The sequence below is a fragment of the Aptenodytes forsteri genome, unplaced genomic scaffold, assembly GCF_000699145.1.
Source record: "Aptenodytes forsteri isolate BGI_AS27 unplaced genomic scaffold, ASM69914v1 Scaffold79, whole genome shotgun sequence".
NCBI lineage: Eukaryota > Metazoa > Chordata > Aves > Sphenisciformes > Spheniscidae > Aptenodytes > Aptenodytes forsteri.
Window position 1 is genome coordinate 1,838,271 of NW_008794776.1, and position 22,535 is coordinate 1,860,805.

Sequence of the window (22,535 nt, forward strand, 5' to 3'; positions counted from 1 at the left end):
CATCTGTTTTTCACCGTTTCATAGTAATTTTTAAAGGACATATTAAGAAGGACAAATGCAAGCAAATTTGCAAAGCCCGAAAGTCAGGTCTTGTCAGTAATGACATCTTTGATTAACACATTTAAAAAAAAAAAAAAGGCAAGCACAAATCTGCAGAGCTATGTGCTTTTAATGATTTTTTTTTTTTTTAACATCAACACACCAGGAGATAAAAGGACGAACAGAAAATGAGAACTCTCCAGGTAGAAACCTGACAGATTGGAAACTAGTTACATCTACACCAGAATAAGCTTAAAGTCATTTAATTGAAGTCAGTGGGATATATACCTGCGAAAAGCACAAATGCAGAGCTATGTGCTTTTAATGATTTTTTTTTTTTTTAACATCAACACACCAGGAGATAAAACAGAAAATGAGAACTCTCCAGGTAGAAACCTGACAGATTGGAAACTAGTAACTAGTACACCAGAATAAGCTTAAAGTCATTTAACTGAAGTCAGTGGGATATATACCTGCGAAGGTGCAATTGAAATATGATCTCTTGTCCGCTTTACAATTAGGTATTAACTCACATCTAGTTGTTGGAAAATCTGACCCAAGGAGGAGGGGAGATAAAAGGACGAACAGAAAATGAGAACTCTCCAGGTAGAAACCTGACAGATTGGAAACTAGTTACATCTACACCAGAATAAGCTTAAAGTCATTTAATTGAAGTCAGTGGGATATATACCTGCGAAGGTGCAATTGAAATATGATCTCTTGTCCGCTTTACAATTAGGTATTAACTCACATCTAGTTGTTGGAAAATCTGACCCAAGGAGGAGGATGAAAATGGTAGACCTGTCATTTGGGCTGCTCAGACGCTAGGAGGTTTATATTAGAATACTAAACCCACTATTTTTCTACTCCAACAGTAAAAGTATGCTGGCAAATGTGAACTCTATTAATAATGAACTTCAAATGACCCTAATTCCTTTCAGTCCTCACTTATCTGCTTTATAGACCATTTGCATAGTTCTCACATAATAAGATATATTCAATATGAACATTAAAAAGAGTGACATCAATGGCAAAGGAAATGCTATGGAAACAGAAGTGCATTACCTTATGGGATTTATTCTGGCTAGATTAATTTAGAATTCAAGTGACTCGAGAAGAACTTAGAAATGTTTGCTTCACTCCATAATACCCACTCAAATTTTTAAAAGAAACTAAATTTTATCTGTCAATTAGAGACAGAACTTGAGACAGAACTTGATGAATTCTTCCTCAAAGGGAGGGGAAGATACCTGAAAACTCTGATATTTGTGCTGAGATTTGGCATGAACTAAGAAAATATTTGGATGTACGTTCACTGAGGGCTATGCCCGGTGTTGCTGTTCCCTGGAGTGGTGTTACCCTACAGATGGGCGAGCACTGTGACTGCTGTCCTGATGCCTGATGGTTGTCTGCGTTTTGAAAATGAGACGCCCTTTTGCCCATGTCCCCATTGCATAAAGCAATGCACCATCTTGAAGCAGTGACAACAGTATTTGTGATTGTCGCTCTAGATGGACGGTCTGTCGCTAGCACTGACTGTGCATCCTTGGCGTGATTTGTGCTGTGCTCTGCTGTGCAAAAGGCTTCTGTTAAGTCAGGTAGATATACAGTGATAAATACAAAGAGAAGTCCCTTACGTCCCACCCTTCATGTGTTTTAGACCATTTGTGTGCCTTCCTCATCTCCCTTATGATCTAGTAAGATTTTTCAAATATCAGGTAGCACCTAGCTGGCAATTTCTGCACCTCAGAGCAGGAAAAGACTGTGTTCTCATTGCTGGTGTTTCCCTTGGAACAACTCTTCTAACACTGCCTTTTTCAGAAGAAATTATAAAGGTCTTAAAACCAAGGTCCTGAATCTTGACAATCCTTGCAGAAATGCCAACACAAACAATAGCGTTAACATGAAATTCCAAACTGAACAATTACATTCTGTCTGCTCAGAAACAGATGATAGAATATTCTGTGCTCTGTGGAATGCAGGTTTTTTAACACAGTGGAATTTTTTGATTGTGATTTCCTATTGTCTTCATTGCTAAAATTAGTCCTGCTTTTTATCTTGGGACAAATGAGATGAACTTCCCATCACCATCTATCAGCTGGACTCTCGGACCTTAGCGAGGTTTCCTATAGTAAACAAGTGTCATGGTTTTTCGGTATTAAGAAGGCTCATGTGCTTTAGCTAGTAGGTGATGAACCAACAGTGCTTTTCTTTAGGAGGAAACACAAGAAAATCACAACCAAATCACAAGACAGTTAGTCATTATCCATGTTAAACAAAGAAATAGCCTTTCCAAATGACAGCGATGCCATACCAAAGGATGTCTGAAAAGCATATATATTTCCACCTTTTAAATAGAGCTTGTCAAGTCTATTTAATTGAATTTTTTTTAATAAGTGGCTTTTGATAACAAAATTTCCCTTTAAAAAAGTGAAAAAAACCTATTTTGTTACATTTTTGATTGATCAAAGAGTTTCTTCACTAAATCAGCCTAACAGTAAGACAGAAATACCTCTATGATGTGTCCGGTATCCAGAACTCTGGAAAGCATAAGGTTTAATTACTTTGACATAATAAGTTTTGGGTGTATGGGTTCTGTCAAGCAGGTTTAGTTAATCAAGAACCAGAGTGACAGATACAATTTTTACAAACTAGAAATGAGAGAGTTATCTGTATGGTTCTTTAAAAAAAAACCAAAACCAAAACAAAAAACTCGCCAACAAACCCCCACCAAACTCAAACAAAACCCAAAAAGAAAACAGCAACAAAAAAACCCCCAACAAAAGCAAGCCTATAGTTGGGACAAGATAAACAGATGAGGTGTATGAGTCTGTTAAAATCATGTTTCCAGGAAGTTTTGATTTATAGAAATGTTAAACTATATTTTGCTTTTCCTTTAGATATTGTAGAAGGAATGGTGAACAAAGGAATTTACGTCACTGAAAAGAAAGGAGTTACCTTTCTCTTCTTTGGAAGCTATCAAAATTCTTGCATTAGTAATCCAGAAGTTTGTGGACCTGAAGGTTAGTAAATTCATTAATTACTATTTGCTTTTCTTTTGCTGTCAAATTATGTAATTCAACAATCATTGTTTCTTTCCTCATTGGAATGAACTCTCTAAAATTCCAGCTTGACATTATTCTTTATTGACTTTTAAAACAATTGAGTGTTGATTGCTGAAAATTTAGTCTTTTCTAACTGCAATTTAAATTAAACTAATCACCAGCTACTCAGATCAATGATCCACAGTATAATTAATTCAAACAAAAACAGAAATAAGCTTACAGTGCCCAAAATCTTTCCTGTGGCACCAAGAGTAATTCCTACAAGAACTGCAGTATGACAAACAAAGAAATTGTCCTACAGGTTTCAAAATTACTGCAGTACGACAAAGAAATTGTCCTACAGGTTTCAAAATCAGGAGACTGTTTTTCAGCGTGGCCTCTTTCCAGGAATGGTTTGGTTTTTTTAGATTCATCTTTGGATTTTTAAGTCCCCGGTGTCCTGGAATCCATTTGTCCTCGTAGGTGCTGAAATCTCTCCATTCCGTTTCTCTTCCCTTTCTTCTTCTTGGGCCGGGGTCACAAAATGACAGGTGTAATAGGGGGGCACAGATCTGACAGTGTGGTGATTACAGAAGGTGATTAAAACTGTATGCGACTGTCAAACCAAACATGCAAGTAGTCACTAGCATAAAACATTCACTAGAGATTTAAAATTCAGTAGAAATGGGAGGATCAATGGAAAAAGGTGGCTTTCTATACATGAACTCCAGCAGTCCCTAAGCTTAAGCAGGATTGTTAACATTGAATTTTCTTCCTTTTATTGATTTAGGCCGTTCTTCAAACTGGTAACATTACTTGAAATAGGATTTTTTTTTTTTTTTTTTTTTTATAGCAAGAGCTGTGTATTAACTTTTTACGAACTATAGCAAGCTGTGTATTAACTTTTTACGAAAGTAGGAGAAACTCAGAGAGCAGATGGTACGTGGCTATTACCTGAGAATATTAGAAAAAGTAATACAGTATCCCACTGTAGGCATATTTTCTGATACATGCTGTATCTTTTCATATTTTTTTCATACCACTGGGAAATAAAAATCATCAGTAAGTCATATTATTTCTACATCTATAGTATAATATAATAATCAGAATAAATTATTTTTATAGCACCAGAGCACTCCCAGTATCTCACAAACAAGAACATTAAAAACATAAAACACTGAAATGTTCAGCAGATAAAATGTGAAGAGAAGAAATCATGTAAACAAAAAATACTAAATCACTGTAGCAGGTAAAAAAAAAAAAAAGGAAAAAGCCAACACCCCTTTATCTAAAGAGAGTGTCTTTGTTTTTCTCCAAATCAAATAAAACCTGTGGCAATGATGTTATTTTATTCAAGCCTACTATTGCTTAAACATCCCTTGATGTTCGTTTGTTGCATTTGTGCGAAACTGGTGCTAAGTACACTTAAGCAGGGAATGCCTTCTGAAACGACCTTGGGATCTTTTCAGATGAAATATTACAACCTATGAAACAAAAATCCCAATATTTTTTCCTAGCCTAAATTTAATAACACTTCAGAACTGTTATTTTGACTTGAGAAAACAAATTCTTCTTGTTTTTAAAATGTTGAAACATTCTTCCCCTGCCTTCCTTCTTATTTTTTAAATACTGGTTTTCTGTGAGCAGTTTTGGGCTCATTAAAGTGGCATTTTCAGTCAAAAGAAACATTTGTGAAAGATGCAAGAGCGTGTTCTCGTAATCATTAGTTTGAACACAGTAGGGGAAGTTAGATTTAGCCAACATATGTGAAGTTGAATAATAAAAAATTAAAAAGCAGCCCTATGCACAACATAGCATTTCATAAAGCTGTGTGTTTCTTGTGTGCCTTACTTCAATTTTGATTTTTAGTTTTGGCGTTTCATGAACCAAAGTGCACGTAAGGAGGATTTAGATCCACAGTTTTCTTGTGGCTACAGGATGATCAGTAGCTACAGGGTACTCCGATAGGACAGACAGTCAAAGGTGGGGGAAACCGGCTCCGCTGCAGACATGCTGTATAACTTATTCTCCGTCTACATCATTTAAACTTCAGCTCTCAGCCCGTAAAGAAGGAATAACGGCACTTCCACGCCTTTCAGAAGTGTGGTGAAGCGCTGGAAAAAGATTGTGAGACACTTTGACAGAGGATTCGCGTTAATAGCAGTAATAGATTAACGTGGTCAGCCGTGGTGGCCCGTTCACCGGGACGGTGAAGGCTGGTGTGCAGATACGAGGGAAATGCATGGCTTTCTGGAAAGAGGGTTGGATCGGTGTTTCAACCTGTTGCTGGTGTGGTAAAGAAGCTGAAGTATGAACTCGGGCTTACCTGCTGATGAAGGTATTGCAACTTGCTTATAACAGACCTCAAATTCTTCAGCTGGGAGTTCACAGCATTTATAGCTTTAAACCCATATCCATCAAGATCTAGCAAACTGAGATTGATGATGTTCATACACTGATTGATTTCTAGGAGGCCAGCAATAATTGATTAGCATTTCCATGGTGGTTATTTTATGATGTATAAAGCATTTAGGGAATGGTGTGTAGATCATGTAAATTCATGGGTGCTGTCATGAAGCTAAACAGAAAGATCAGTTAGACAGGAAGATACTACATCATTAAACTATTTATTCTACAATAATAAAATTTTTAACTTTTCTGCTAAGTTAATGTGACAAAAAAAATAGGTGAAATATTAAAAAAGTATGTTCCGGGGGGGGGGGGAATATTTCTGATGTAGTGAGCTGTCTGAGGCTTTTCCATCTTTAATCATGAAATGATGAAATTAATATAAAAAAAAAGTCTGTGGTTTTAACAAGATATGTACATAATAGTTTGAGGGCTTCATTAACTTGTGCTGGGCTATCTGGTAGCAAATTGGCAAAGTCCATACTGCCTGGGCAGCCTGCAGAACTGCTTACTGTAAAATCATCCAGACATATTTTGACTACATGTCAAAACAGCGTAGTCAGCAGGTTAAGGGAAGTGATTACTCCCCTCTGTTCAGCGCTCATGAGAGCGTAGCTGAAGTACTATGTCCCATTTTTGTCCCCTGGTACAAAAGAGATGCTGACAAGCCAGCGAGTCCAGCAGATGACTTAGGGGGCTGGACAATGTGACATGGCAGGGGAGGCTGAGGCTTTTCCTTACACCAAGAAGAAAAGGGAATGCTAAGGGCCGTCTTCAACTACCTGATGGTGGTTATAGAAGCAGATGGAGCTAAACAATCTTGGCGATGCACAATGCAAACACGACAGGCAACGCAGGCACATTGTAGCACAGGAAATGCAGATTGGATCTAAGGAAAAAAAGTTTCTTTGCGATGTGGGTGGCCAAGCATCAGGGTGGTTTGCACAGAGAGGCTGTGCAATCTGCATCCGTGGTGACATTAAAATCTCAGCTGACCTCTGAGCAACCAGATCTAGCTCTGAAATTGGCCCTGCTTTGAGCAGGCGGTTTAGACTAGGTGATCTTCGGGGTCGTTGCCACCTTAATTCATTATGATTCTTTGTGGCAAAACCTCTTCCACTTCTGTACTTCATAAACTTTTTCTCAACCTGCTCTGAACTCAGATTTTACTGTTAGCACTTCGTACTATAAATTCTGAGATGAACATTTTTAGGAGCTGTTTAGTTGAGCCATTTTCTTTGTAATTGTATTTGACTGCAGAACCTCTACAGCAGAGCCGCTATGAACTTCTGAAGTGCGAGGGAGGTTTGATTTGCTACTTGTGTTTCAGTCAAGCCTTTCGAGGTAACCTTTGTTAAAGAAACAAGCCATCTTACAGAAATCGTATTTCTTCACTAATGTGCAATCTGAAGAGCTCTTCAATTTTACAGTAAAATAGTAAAATTTACTGTGAATTGAACAGGATTATTTGTGGATAAAGTTAATCACACGTGCACTTGCAGGATTGCACTTGCATTTTGGGAAGAATTCTTTGATTTTTTGTGTAGGTGGGGACCTCAGCATTTTGACTGTGGCTCTGCATATGTTGCTGTCCCTTTCTTTTACATTGGTTCTTTGCTTTCAGCATTTATCGGGGCACTGAAGTGTGAAAATACAGGTAATAACATCCTTAGAAGAATTAAAGTGTAATTAGCAATGGATGCCACTCAATAAGCATGGGCATGCTGGCAGCCAGTTAGCGCATCAGTAGCTTGGAAGCAGTCAATGTGCTATTTCTGGCCCTGCTGGCATTTGGTGAACATCAAAAAACGATGTAGATGCTGGCTGGAGGATATGGAGATATGAGAGCAACTTGTGTTTGGAAATAAGCAAAGATCACAGGAAGAAAAGGGGATCATCACAGGAAGGTGAGAAGGGTAAGGACACTGGAGAGAGAAGGCAAAGGGAATGGAAGCATAAATCTGTAAGAAAAAAACCTTCATTACTTTTGGTGCTCAAAGAACTTTAGTTTTAACTGATAAAAGCTACTTGGGAAGCAATGATTACTACTGTGTCCTGGCTGTGCGCATGTGATGCGAAACCAAGGAAGATATGTTTATTTGGTTTAAACTGTTGGAGCATTGTTGATTTTAAAAATGCTGTCCTTGTTTATGCTAGCAGATGATCTGTTCTCAAAAGCATTCCCACTCTCTGTATTCTACAGTATTGGAAACTTTTAATTCCACTTGTTTTTTTTTCATTAAAATCTCCTCTCACTTGCTTTCATCAGGAGTAACATTTTCCTTTTTCTGGAAGACTCAAGATCAGCAGGCTAAGTTTCTCCCTGCCTCTGGCGGACAAGTAATTTCCAGTGGTTTCAAAATCTGCTCAAATGAAGGTGAAGGCTCAGTGGAATTTTACACCCGTGGGAATGCAATGATGAAGTGGAAAGCAAGCTTTAGTCCGCCAGGTAAAGTTTAAAATGTTCTTTTTTATTCATTTCTTTGTTATATTTTACTTTATTCTTGCAGAGAGATGTAGTGGTAAGAGTACAACTTCAGGAAAGAGAAGTGGATATATAAAAATAGCTACAGAGCTCGGTGCTCAAGAATTCTTTTGATGGGGGAAGAGAGAGAGAGAAAGTACAAACTGAAAAACCAGTGATATTGTATTATAGAACATTTGCCATTCAGTAACAGTCCTCGGACCCAACTTCCAGTTGCTTCTGAAGTGGAATTCTTATTGACATCAATAAATTAATGAGTGCTTAGATGGAAACATGAGTGAAGAATGCAGGTTAATCCCCGACAGTTCTCAGTATATTCTAAAACTGGATACGTGTGCTGTCCTCTACTGCCTCCTAAATTAAGACTTTATTTGGTAACTGTCTAACTGGGTGTTTAGCGCTTTGGTCATTTTGTTATCTGTTGAGTGTCAAGTTTTTTATGCCATGGCGTAGTATTAATAAACGTTTTGGTATATCACATATCTTACTGCTTCTATCTAAACTGTGTATTGTTGGGGAGCGGTATTACCTAGTGACTGGAACAAATTCTGGTCTTCTAGTAATGACAGTCATGAAATCTTTTCTTGCCTTAATTTGACTACCTGTACATTGGTAAAATAGGACTTTCTCACCTCGTAGTAGCAGAGTCTGATAAAGCTTAATAAATCAGTTTAGAAATCTTATTTTAAGAGAAAAGCTGCTAAATGGTAAGAATAATGCAAACATTCACGGATTATCCAATCCAAGTGAAAATTAATATTATGTTTTCAGCCTCTCAAGTATAACAAAGAAACTGTGGCAACTTTTAATTAGTCTATTTACTTGTTCTCCAGTTCCTGCAGTCTTTATGCAGTTCTTGCTGAACTGGATTTTGAGACAGTATTGAAGAGACTTCAAATCTTGGCCAATAATCCTTAGCAAGTGTAATTTATGAAACTGCAGTGAGCCCAAGTAAGTTCAGACAAAAGCGAACAGGCATTCTGCCAAAGTATGGGCTTCCCCATGAGTATAAAGATTAATATACATGACATCAGCATTCCATAATTCACTCTTAGCGCTTCCTATACAGCTCTATAGCATTGCACAAGTCAGCAAAAACTTACTGAACAGGAAAAGCTCTAAATGGAATTGATTCATGGATTTTGCTGTGACTTTTAATGTTTTGCAGGTCCTTATTGGACTCATATTCTCTTTACTTGGAAATCAAGAGAAGGACTGAAAGTCTACGTCAATGGAACTCTGAACACAACTGATCCGGATGGGAAAGTTTTCTATGACTACGGAGATCCCAGTGCAAATCTACTGACTGGGACAGAGGAGGATCAAACTAAGCGCTATGTGAATGGGGCATTTGATGAATTCATTATATGGGAAAGGGCACTCACCCCCAACGAAATTGAGCAGTACTTTACAGCTGCTATTGGTGAGTATATGCACTGTTGTCATAATTCGTCTTCTCTAAAAATGCTGACTTTAAAAATGTTTAGTGTGTAGGATTTGTGTTCATTTTACATCTTTCAGCTATTGACTGTAATTTTTAGAGGCAGAAGAAGTCAGGTATGAATGTCACTGAAACGCTCAGCTGTCTTTGGATGCACAGTCTTTTTATCCTGGGTTCTAGCTCCTTAAAAATGTCGTAAAAAATTACCAAGACCTGAAGTATCCGGACATTGTTAGATCCCCTATGATCAAGAGAAGAGGAGTGATAATCAGTCTTGAGGCAGAACAGTATTAGGAAAGACTGACTCCAGATTTCTAAATTCCACTCTGGTGGTTGTGTAACTTAGAGCCGAGTCACTCAGTGTATTCCAGCAGATGTGGATAATAATGGTTATCTCTCCAGTTCCTGGAATGATAAAGACTTATTAACTCATGTATGCTTGTGAACTAAAAAGAAACATATCAGCTGAAATGTAATATAAAAGGCAAAGAATCAGGATTAGAACAAAGACTTGGACAACTGGCCAGTAAACCCTGTCAGTTGTTTTATGGATCTGTAAAATAAGCTTTTCACTACAAGAAAGGCTGTTGCTCTTAAGTGCTTGTGTGTGAGTAGCAATCAGAAAACATCAATTTTGGGAATAAAGCTATGGGGCATCTGGAACATTTGGCTTCACTGGCAGTTTCCCTGCTTTCATTTATTCTTACTAGGTTACTAAGAGCTAAAGCAGTTACACCCATAACTCTTGTGCTTTTAAACCCATGGGAACCATTGTCACAACGGAAATTCTTTGAATAACACAATTTCTGATGTGTGCCTGGAAATGAGAATGTACGTGTTTGTGACTTCCAGGTTTGATTATAGCAATCAGATATATACAAAATATATTTTCTCAAAAAAAGAAAATATAAACTAGTTTATGTAGAGTTGAAGTCACTGAAAAAGAAAACCCTCCATCTGGTATATAATGAAGCAATCTATTTGCTTTGCCACATAAATAATAGCAATTGCACTCAAGTTTTTTATTTTAAAACCTTTTTATTTTAAAAAGTGATTCCTATGAAAGTCTCCAAAAATTCTGATTGGGAGAATATTCATTTGATACAGGAAATAGTTTTCAAAACTAAAAAACTAAAAAAAAAAAGTTTTATTAACTTTATAATGTTCTGGTCACGTTGGAAAAAACGCTTCTGTATTTGGCCGTTGTATCTTTCATAACAATCTGGGGTTACTATAACACTATCCAACTCAAAGCTACCATCAATCACATTCTTTGATTTAGTGTAACTCAAGAAGAATGTTATGTTGCTAAACTCAGGAGCAGTAGATTTTCTAATTGACCTGATCCATCTATATGTGTGCCCTGTTTCACTGTCAGAGAAGTATGACTTACATAAATACAAAGAGAACTCTTTTTTTTAACCCCTTGAATTCTTGTGAACTCATGGCAACCATCCTCTGAAGCCCTCCACCCTCCCATCTTCACTCTAACAAATAATCAAGGCATCATGGAAAGCTCTTTCCACGAATGCAAACCCTGTTCAGGACTTAAGTTTCTACTTCTTCCCTCTGTACTTTGGTTTGGTAAGAGTCTTACTGGGGCTCAAAGCATCTGGTTGCTGGACATTAACACTTGTAGCTAGCTTTTGAAGCACTGCAGAAAGAGTTGGTCCCTCGGATTCTGCTAAAGTCTAAATTTTGGAAGAGTTGTACAGAATTTTGCCTGTATCCTACCTTTCAATCCCTGCTGATTTTTAGAAGGCTGTATAGCAAACTCCCTGATTTTGACATTGAGATGTTCACGCTTTGAGCTTTTGTGAGTTTACTGCAATTTGCATGACATTAGGGGTTCACAGGTTGTCAGGGTCATCTGGAACTATCCATTTTCTGTGAAAAATAAATTTCTAGCCTCTTAATTGAAAGTGAAACTTGATGTGTATTTTTTAGTGGCTTAGGAATTAAAATGTAAAGGGGTGCCAGGTATATATATTTTTTTTGTAAGTGTGAAGAATTTCAAGCCAATATTATTTTAAAATGCTCAGGTGATTTGGAGCACTTGAGAAATGTGGAGTATTGAATTTTTTGCTTTTTCCTTCAAAGTAGTGGACCAATCGGATTTTATAAAATTTCCAATTTGATGGATGAAGTTAGAACATTCTCAGAGGAAGCAATGGATATTACAATACTAATCAACATAGTGTAAACAAAAGTTATTCTTGGTATCTATTTATTGACTTTGGAGGACTTAAAGCAGGGTGGAAGCTGGGGGCTAATGTGGTTTGACATAAGAAACTTAATAGGACAGCCTGTTTTTTAATAGAATGAATAATCATGTTCCTTTTGGATCCATGAGAAAAATGTGTCCTATATATGCAACTACTGTTTGATTTTGCTGAAATACCACACTCCTGGCAAATATAAATTCGTGGTACGACGTAGATTAGAAGAAAATTTTATTTCTCTATCACAAATGACCAATAAATCCATTTGCACAGAAAGGAATCAATATTTTTAAAATGGAGCAACTGGAAACCGTCCAAAATTAAGTTTATTCTTTCTGTCTCAAATCATTTATGACATGCTCATATGGTAATTTTCAATGGATACAGTGCTAATGGGTGACATTTATTAGTAAAGCCTGTCTGACTAATAGCGACCTCACTGTTGCTTGAAATCAACTTACAAACACCTAATAGAGACATTATCTATAATATGCTCAAACTGCTAATGAAGGTTGTTTTGACTCCTTGACCCCCGTTACTTGTTTTATGCAAAACTAGCATGCCCCAAAAGCTTTAGTATACTACCATTTCAGCCAATGTTCTTTTATTTGAGGGTGCCTTAGTTTTGCTGCAAGCAATGGAAGTATTTCTGTTGGCTTTGAATATTTCTTACAGATTTTTTTTAACGTGGAAAAGTCTTTCTGAACTTGCCTTCATGGGTGTGATTTTATTTGGCACTCAAGCAATTTAGACTCAAGATATAAGTAAACATTAGCATTTGAAGATCATAGCTGAGACTTGAGTCTCATTTTTTCCAGCGTCTGTATGTTCCCAGTCCCAGTTTATCACATATACAGAAAAACAGCAAGGTCGTATATGAAATTGTCAAAGTGCCTATAGATTATTATTTATTTCTGATAAGACTTTTTTTTTTAATTTTCCCTAAATACTTTGCATAAATGTTGGGGGAAGAGCTAGAGAAGGAAGATGGATGCCAATGCTTTAATTGTACAGTTGCCCTCTTTTTATTGAGATATAACACTTGAAATTTCCTGTTTGCAAACAAAGGTTTAATTTTAAGTGTTTAAGACTTAGACAAAATGGCAAGGCTCATCTATATAAAAATGATGAAATAAAATCGATGAGAGAATCAGTAAATGAAATGCTTTAAACAAGCCTGTGTAGCTACAGTGCTGCAAATAAGTAAAATGCGCAGAACAGCAAATATGTTACTTTCTGTTAGAACTGATTCAACCTGCAGTGGGAATATCAGTTGTTAACACTCATTCGTGTATGTATTTTCCCCAGGTGTGCAAGTTTTGCTTTCTTAAACGCTTCCATGGTCTGTGATGACAACCACTACAAAACCTGTGGTAGGACAGTCCTCGTTAACTCTTTTCTGTAACGTCAGAATGTGTATATATTACAGAGTTACAGACCCTCCTCACTTCATGGTTTTCATTAATGGCACTTAGTACCCCAATTAGAAACGTTTTCCGATATGCATAGGGAGAATTTTTAGCCACTATGGGAAGATGGGAGTACTACAGAACTCTTAATGTAGGACAGATAAAGGAAATTCATTGTTAAATAAAAATATTTTCTATATTAAAAAAAGGAAAAAATGTAGAAACTTCTGAAATATTTCAATGAACTTTGAAGATACAGGACATTCAAAAACATTTTGCTAATTTTTCCTCTTATTTCCTTTAAAATTAGAAAAAAAATTCCCACCACAATAACAGAACTAGTTTTCATGTGTTTAGTAAATGCTTAATGAAAAAGATTTAAATAAAATTAATTTTTCATATGCAGAATACGTACAATTGGCTGAAATCAGCCGACATGCAATTAGCTGTTGCAGTGTATTTTCCCTTTCTTGCTCTCTGCAGTGTCAAAGTTCTGTTAGTTTTCTTCTTGTTCACAGGGGCTTTCAGGAAACCATGGCAGATAGGGCCTGAATGGCTAATGAAAAAATGAAGCTGTGCCTGTACATTCTGTTTATCCCATCCGTCTGTCCATGTGCTTCCCTTTTCCCTTGGCTTATGTGTAACCACAGGAGTCTGCTGTGCCTCAATCTCCCTTTTGGGCTAAAACGATAAAAAATGACTTCCGTATGGAATAATTTCTGATGGGTTCTCTCTCCTGTAGCTCTCTACAAACGCCTATCGTCCCATCATAACTAACCTGACCGAGGAGAGAGGGAACTTCCGCTCCCCCGACACCATGCTGGGTTACCTGGAGAACGTGTCCTTCAGCTTGCCCAACAAATCCTTGTCAGAAAATACTGCTCTAAGCCTGACAGAGGTAAGCGTCTTTCACATCTCTGTGTGGAGCCGGATGAGCCTGAGATTTCTCCAGAAGCTGGAGTTTCGAATGCAGCTTTGAAAGTTTTTGCTAATTGCAGAAAATACACATGAAAAAAGCAGTACCTATTTGAGGGAGTAGCAGAAGGTGAGCTTCAACCAGACGAAATAGCTTAAAGCTCTCATTAGTTCTTGGGGATATTATTTAATGCATAAATTATAAATACCTGGAACCGTGACCACACATCAAAAATAATTATTTAGTTGAGCAGGAAACAGAGGAGGAAAAAAGAATTTGTTAATTTTTTTTCAGCTGCAAGTGTATCCAATGAAGAATATGTAAGTCTGGAAAAAAATTCAGCGTTTCTCTGCACGGCCCAGCTGATCCAAAATGCAGCAGAGCTTGACAGTCATCTGTGAGGTGCAGGACATACAGGCGCTGTCAGCAGAGTAGTGACAGCAGCAAAATGGAGGCACGCGTGAGCTAATGGCAAACTAACTAGCTTGGGTGCAGGGAGCACTCTAGTTTCGTGTCTGTATCAGTCTGGCCCCAGGTCACTGCCCAAGTAGAAACTTCTAACTTCTTATCTTTGAGACTCACACCTGCGCTAGGGGGTTGAAAAGTTACCAATTACTGCCGTCGGCCCAACCTGCTGTTAGCATTTGTTGCTCCTGTAGCAAGCGGAGGGCAAGCTGGGCCTCTCCTCCGGCTTCTCTTTTGCGAAGTCACGCGTTATTCTTGCCGGCCTCTGCGATGGCGGAGGCACACGCCGTGCTCCGCGTTGGAGGTGGAAAGCTGCGGGAGAGGGCCTGCTCGTGATGGTGGCGTCCTTAGCTTTTGTGAGTTAATAGCTTTATCTTGCGCCGGGTTCCAGTCGCAGCCGGGACTCCTGGGTAGACATATCACAAATCTCCACTGAAACTGGTTCATGGAACGATCAGGTGCCAAGCTTAACTGAGTAATTTATTTTTGTTTAAGCTAATCCACAAAGGCGGGGGGGGGGGGGGTTTTTTGCATTTGGAGGAGTTTTCTGCAGTCTGAGCTGAGGACAAGGGGTCACGTTCTGCTAATGTAAAGTTAGCCTTCTGTAAAACGATGGGCATCTAATTCCCTGATTTCAGCAGGCTAGAAGGCTATTATTACAGTAATCAGCTCTGGCCTCACTAGTGATTGTTCCTTTAAGCCTGCGGGTAATACCAGGGTGACAAGGATTATTTACTCAGGCAAACAATATAAATAAATGCTTCTGAAAACTACACGGACAGCAATTGATAGTTTGTGTTAAAAGCTTAGCATTTGCAAACTGTAAAGCTTGGATTTCATGGATCACAGTTTATTAAGTAGCAAAAAACCTTCTAAAAAGCTCTAATACATTATTTCCTTTGTTTTGCTGAAAATTTTGTGTGGGCTCTAAATTGAAAATGGAACATCATCCTGCCAGATATCGTACCTGTTTCCCACATCATTTCAGTTGCCGTTTGGTTGCTCATTCATGCTATCTGATGCTGCTTTGTGTGCCATGAAAGTGATTTGCAGACAGAAATGTGGGACACGATTATCTTTAGCAAAGCTATTTTGGGAAGTAAACACAAGAGAGTCCTGATCATACATACAGACTCTGTCATTTGTCTGATTGATGGGTAGGCTTTGTATTGTCTGCAGCTAATTCCCTGAAAGACAGGCACTGAGCATGCATGCTATTTTCTGTAAAGTTATCTCTGTCCTGATTGTCATATGCCTCACAGCACAAGAAAATTTGATTTAAGTGATATGCAATAAACTGTCTGATTACTGGCACACATTTATAATGCATTGCTTCTGACAAATCTGACTTGTGTTTTCTGTTATAATGCTGCTCTGCTCAGTAGCTCCGGCATTCCTGCTTTCCCTCCCTTTCCAGTGGTCTAACACATCCTTTTGGGAGTAATTCCGGAGTGATGCTGTGACCTGAAAAGAGAGACTCGCTGAATGCTCTGGGCAATTTGAGCTGGGTCCTGGGTTTAGGATAACTTCTGTGCGTGCCAGGTAGAATTCTGCACTGAATGCTTGAGAGAGGCTGCAAGGTTTGTGCTGCCCAAAAGTAAGCTCGTATAGCAAAGCTCTGGTACTGCCCTATGTATTATGGCTTGTAAAATTATGCTCAGGAAAGTCTTGCAGCTTTCTTCCACATTTCTCAGTGGAACTTTTCTATATTCAGTTGATGCTTTTAAGACATCGTAACAGAGAAGTTTAAGCAGGAGATGTGGGTTTTTTCTTTTAATTTTCTGTGCAATTTTCTGTGCTCCCTTTTATCCTCCTTCTATTTGTCTTCATCAGCAAGACTCCTTAGGACAGGGACTGTGTCATGCTGAGCACTTGAACAATGCCCATCATGACAGATCTTCACCTCAAAACCAACCTTAAAGTACAGATAATAAATTGTACGAGTAAGGGGACCCAGATATTTACCTAGTGCTGTTGAAATAGCTAGTCATCTAAGACTAAAAGAGGTATTAATGTCATATAAGTTTAGATAAAATGGGAGAATAAGTTCACTTTAGTCTTAGTTCCAGCGTTGTCACCTCAGCTGTAGTATAATGATTGCACTTTGGGAGTTTCACAGTGGTGTTACTTTTAATAAATAAACTATTACTTTAAAATGTCACCAGGCAGAACACGATGAGAGTGCTGGCAGGTAGAGATGAAACTGTGACTTGAATGAAAATGGGCTTGTCATCTTAAAATAAACCTAAGAAAATCCTAGCAGAGATCTGCCTTGGATCCTTATCAGGAGATGTAGTAGACTAATAAATAAACAAATAATATAGTTTTATTTATCTTTTAGGCATTTTTAAAAGCTGTTGAAGACTTTCTGTTACTGCCCAACTGGATTGATGTACCAGAGGTAAGACAAACGGGCTTAGATTTGTAGGTTACTTCAGTTGCATAATTTCACATGGATAGTAATGAAACTGGTTGCCTCTTTTTTTCTTCGTTAGGACTTTTTGGCAGTATAACTTATTTATTTTCTCATATGTCACTTTCATATTTGCAGTAAAGAGCCACAGACAAAACAATTATGTCATTTTCTTTTATAATGTGTTTTTGAGGGTTAAAATAAGGGAACTTTATCTGCTGCTATTTCCACATGTTTCAGGATGAATGAAACAAAATTGCATATACAAAATAACAGATATCGTCACTGAAGTAAGCGTTTAATCACTCCTTTTTTAAGCACTGAACTTTGATATTTAAAGGTTTATATTTGTTTTGTAGTTTGATGTTTTTCAATGCATGTGAAATAGGCGGTAGTGCTTACCTGTTTAGTGAACTGAAACTTTGAGGAAGATTAAACCTAATATAGGGAAAAGTAATTTGTATCTTGTTTTGTTCTTTCTTTCTAGTCTACCTTTTAGAGTGCAGAGAAATATGTGCAGGAGGAAGCCAGGAATTTCCTGAGATTTTTGTTTGAACCTTAAGGGAGGACAGATTTCAGAACAGAGAGCTTTTAAACTGAGAGAAGGAGAGGCTAAAGTAAATTAAGGTCTCACTGAAGCCTAAAATGATTTAAGACAAAAAGATGTCTAATTTATTTAAGTTCTTAGCCTAAAATCCTTGATCATCTCTGACGTAAATAGATTTCAGATAAAATAGATTTCTTTTTCATTGAAACATGCATTCACTCTGAGATTTTATGGATCAAGTTTCAACCTGGAGGGTTGTTTTCCAGGGGACACACAAACACTTTGAAAGTAGCTTTATACTGGGGACCATTTTGATAAAGATGAAAGAAACTGTAGTGTCTCAGCATATGTTCCAATAACGATTTGATACCAGTCTTTATATATTGTCAAAGTAATCTGCTCAGTTCTTGGCCTCATTCTGCTGAATCCTGAGTATAATTGACTGTCAAATGCTGGTGGGAGCAGAAAGTCATTTGGAGACATTTTATAAAACGGTATTTTGTAAGTATTTTATATTATATATAAGTATCTGTATGGGTGTCATCAATTCGTGTAACATTTTATATGTGGAAAAGGTTGTGGAGAAAGTCACGTTTGACTTTGGATGGTTGAATGGTGAGTCACACAGGAATTTAACATGGCACCTCGGCATTCTGTGCTATGAACTGCAATTTCTTTTGTCGTAAGGCCTTCTTTCTCTTCTTCCCCCAGACCGCTCACGTATTTGGAAGTTTAATTCAAACTATTGACAGTGTGATGGCTCATATGACGCACAATCTGGATGAAAACTCATTACCTTTAACTGTTGAGGGCACGACATCTGTGGCAGGTAGGATTTAGCAGAAATGTTCTTTCTGGACTGTCTGGGTGTCCCAAACACTTCTGTGCTTGCAGCCCCTCCTTTGCCAACACGAAGGAGGAAATCAAAACAGATAGTTTTCTCTTTTGAATACAAAACAGTGTTTCAGTTGTAGAAAGGTGACTGTGCATTTAGTCCAGAGGTAATCAGCTCTGACTGCACTTGAACTTCCTTGAGGTTATTTGGGGAGGGGTTTAGAACATGAATTCTATGAAATGTACCCAGTAGTACCATACAATACTAATAGGCAGTCAAAGGGCCTAGAGCTCTTATGCAGCACTTTTGTGTTGCATATGAAGTTGCAGATATCTGGATGCTACAAAAACTTAATTTTGCAAGGTTTTTGCAGGAGATTGCAAATAATAGGAATAGTTTTGACCTTTTAGGAGAATTTTTTTACTGCTGTTTAGCATCCTAGCACCCTAATTTCATCTGTGTCTTTGCATGCTACAGGTAGCAAAGGTAACGCATCTGTTCTGGAATTCTGCTCTGCCTTGTTGAGACCTGTGTGAGGGGGCAAATAACCTGAGCAGTCACCAGTACCATTAATCACTGCACATACTCTCTTGGACACTGGCATTCTCAAATGGAGCAGTGGAGGTCTGAAATAATGCCTTCAAATGTCAGTGGAAGGGTGTGTTATCAATCTCTTTTGCTTGCCCTGGTAAGCTCAGTATTTGAGCATGGGTGAAGTGATCCATGGTATATTAACAGTGCGCGTACCACCTTCTCTGTCATAAAGGAGTCAGATATAAAAGGCAATTTTATACTTGGGGAATTTACTATATTTTCTGCAAACATCTGGGGTTTTAAATTCAAGACTTGCAATAGCTATTAGGGAAGTCTAGTTAAATAGTCAAGTAGGTTGTAGAGGCTATTGATTTTACCGTATTTTTGTTTGGGTGTCACACAGATTACACCTTGGTCAAAATGCATCCTCAGACTCTGAATTTGTCGCACTATCGATTTCCATATCGAGGACAGAGTTATATTTCCATTCCCAGTGAAGCTTTTCATGAAAAAGGTAAGGAAAAATTTAAAGGGAGGAGCAAAGTCATGTAAACAGGGTATCCAAAAATGATTTTGCTTGAAAACAGGTTTTGGTTTGCTTTATTTTTCCAAGTAACCAATTTGATCACTGTTGATCATACTGGCTCTAAAGAAACAGCAGTTGGCCTGTTATGCTAATGAATGATTCATGTGGTAGGATTTTCATATTACGTGAATTAATCTTGAATAATACAGCTGGGCCACAGAAACTGAAGCCATTTAATTTTGACATCTTTTTACATCAGAGAAGCCGTAATTTCATAAATTATTTTTAATCATCTGAACTGGTCATTTTTAAGAAATTCCAGGATGTCAGATCAGGTATTATTTATCCCTTCATGCAAAATCGCTCTTAAAATGTTGTATGAAATTAAACTATAAAATGACAGGTTTAAGCAACAGCAGCTACAGAAACAGAATGAAGATGAAAAGTACAGTCAAGGCAAAAAGGCAGAACTCAGAAATCCATACCTAGGCTAAAATTTTAATAATCTCAAAAGCAAGGTATGGCAAAAATCTGAAGCTTTAGTCAAGACTCTAAAATAACAATGTTTGAAGTTAATTATCTATATTTTAACCTATTTACAAAAACATCTACCTGCATCCTCAAATCTTTGAAAATGTGACTTATGTGTCCTAAATTGCAACCCACGGAATTTACACACCCAGAGACTTTTCCGCAGTCACCTCTGTTGAAGGAAGGTTGGTCCCTATTCATAAAGTGCAAAGTTAGCTGCAGATAACCTGCAGTGAGAAATACTCTAATAATTACTGAACTGTCTACCTGATTTGCGATGACAGCTTTGTTTCTTTGCACTGGCAGGGGGCTCTGGCTGGAGACTTCACTGCAAGTGCTCTGAGGCTTGAATAACTGTAATTGCAAACCAACTTGTAATACCAAAAGTAGCATGTGAGAGAACTTTTCTTCCTTTCCCGCTTATGAAGTCTTTCACCGTGCAGATTTTTTTTTTTCTTCAGAACATTATCATGCTTGGTATCCTGAAATGATCCAGCCCATTAAATGTTTAACTCTTTTTGTCCAGCTAAAGCTCACTTCTGAGTAATTTCAGCCTTCAGGCCACACTTCTACACTGTCCAAATGAGCTAACCTAAAAATTCATTATTCCACCTTAAACAGTTGACACTATAAATACTTGGAACCCAGCCAGAGGGATAGTGAAAGACATCTGTGTGGCTGACACTTAGAAAATACGCATCTGTCTCTTCACTCAGATGCTGGAGAACCCATAAATACTTGGAATGCAGGTGGCAAACAGACAACCAAAGTGGAAACCGGTTGCCCGTGTTCGAGTTTCATAAGCTGCCAGTTAATGTAGGTGGTGGTGAAGTAGCCCTGAGATTACCGTAGCTACCATTGAGACGTTGACTCTGGCATGTCATGTGACCCTTTCTAGTGCTACGTGGGGGATTTCTAATTGACAACTGATTACTTCAACAACTTATTTCGGAAGTACAGTTGCGCAGGGAAGGCATCCTTCTATTTTACTTTTGATATCTGTCTCCTGTGCCGTACTGCAAGGTGTTCATACTTTTTCACTTACTTAAAAGAACAATCAGAAATCTGCTAAAGCAAAGATATGAAAGTCTACAGAAGTCAAGGCTCTTAACTAACATGGACTTTCAGGTCTAGGAGAGCAGTGTCTCTTGCTTACAACTGTTGCTCTGAGGAATAACCCCTGTTCCCTTTTCACAGCTTGGATTACCATTGTCGGCCTGCTTTACCATAACATGCACTATTTCTTTCATAATATCAACCCTATGGATACCAAGTAAGTATCTCAGACCTCTCATGCTGTAACAGCTTGTTTGTTACCTTAGTGATACACCTTTATAGCAGTCATATCAATATCAACTGTAAATAAATTATGAGCCGTAATCTTGATTCTGCAATATTGAGGACATGTAGTCATTAACTAGAGAGAAATTAAAGCTTACATTAGATGTTTTACTTTATGTTGCAGTAAAATGGATTCCTGTAGCGACATGTTTGCCTTTCTTTGTCTTCTCTTTCCGTTCATCATATCTGGTATTAGAATTTCATGATTTAAATGTGCCTCATGAAAGGAAATTACATCTTTTTTCCTGACACATATAAAGATAAAGCTTGCACTAAAATGAAACAAGTAAGAAAACATAACATCCCTCTTTAGATAAAATCTGAATCCTAATCCTAGAAACCTGTAAGGTAATTTTACAACAGGAGACCAGGCAATGCTTAAAAGACCTTTTGTTTTATATGCTGCGTCAATGAAATCATTAGCAGATAAGATAAAGTAAATGCAGAGCTGTATACCTCTCGGCAATAGAGTTCCCCAGGGAATTTTGCAAGGCTGTTCGTGTAAATCATTAAATTTTCCTTTTAAGCTAGTGTGACTTTATGTTTTTCTTTGATCTGCACTGGGGTGCGTAGATTAGTTTACACTTGCTCTCAGTCTTTTCCAGTCTGTGACTTTTTGGTGTGTCGTTTATGACAGCAGAAGGAAAGATGCAGCATCTCGGCTGTCATGAATGGCAGGGATTGCCTCCCTTTCTTTACATAAAGCTACACGGAAGGTCATGATCACAGGAATTCATTTGTGAACTTCAGGGTAAAAAGTCCTGGCTTATGACCAGATTGATCACACTGAGATAATCACACAACTATTACTAAATAGCATTTTTAAATCAAGTTGCAAGTTGTACTGTTGTTTACCCTGCTCTCTCATAAAAAGGGCACTTAGCAGGTGGCTGTAAAGGAACCATGTCATTAACGTGCAATATTTCTTACTGACGTGAAGAAATAGAGGCAATAATTTATGACAGCTTAAGTTTTTCAAACAGGAGGATCAGTACAGTTTATTAAGATAATAAGCTTATAATCTCAACTTCTCAAAGAGAATTAGTCATAAAATCATAGAACAGTTTGGGCTGGAAGGGACCTCTAAAGGTCATCTAGTCCAACCCCCCTGCCGTGGGCAGGGACATCTTCAACTAGATCAGGTCGCTCAGAGCCCCGTCTACCCTGACCTGGAATGTTTCCAGGGATGGGGCATCCACCACCTCCCTGGGCAACGTGGGCCAGTGCTTCACCACCCTCAGCGTAAAACATTTCTTCCTTATATCTAGTCTAAATCTACCCTCTTACAGTTTAAAACGTTCCCCCTTGTGCTGTCGCAACAGGCCTTGCTAAAAAGTTTGTCCCCATCTTTTTTTATAAGCCCCCTTTAAGTACTGAC

General features: G+C 38.0%; 1 protein-coding gene across 1 annotated transcript in view; it reads left to right on the forward strand.

The window, feature by feature from the left end:
• The window catches only part of ADGRD1 (adhesion G protein-coupled receptor D1), a 165,008-nt gene that overhangs the window by 8,216 nt on the left and 134,257 nt on the right, over window positions 1-22,535 (forward strand). Inside the window, 9 exon segments of the mRNA XM_019470780.1 lie at window positions 2,940-3,062; window positions 7,762-7,941; window positions 9,146-9,400; window positions 12,949-13,013; window positions 13,792-13,947; window positions 16,772-16,831; window positions 18,102-18,219; window positions 19,163-19,273; window positions 21,014-21,089. Coding sequence (XP_019326325.1) covers window positions 2,940-3,062; window positions 7,762-7,941; window positions 9,146-9,400; window positions 12,949-13,013; window positions 13,792-13,947; window positions 16,772-16,831; window positions 18,102-18,219; window positions 19,163-19,273; window positions 21,014-21,089 — 1,144 coding nt within the window.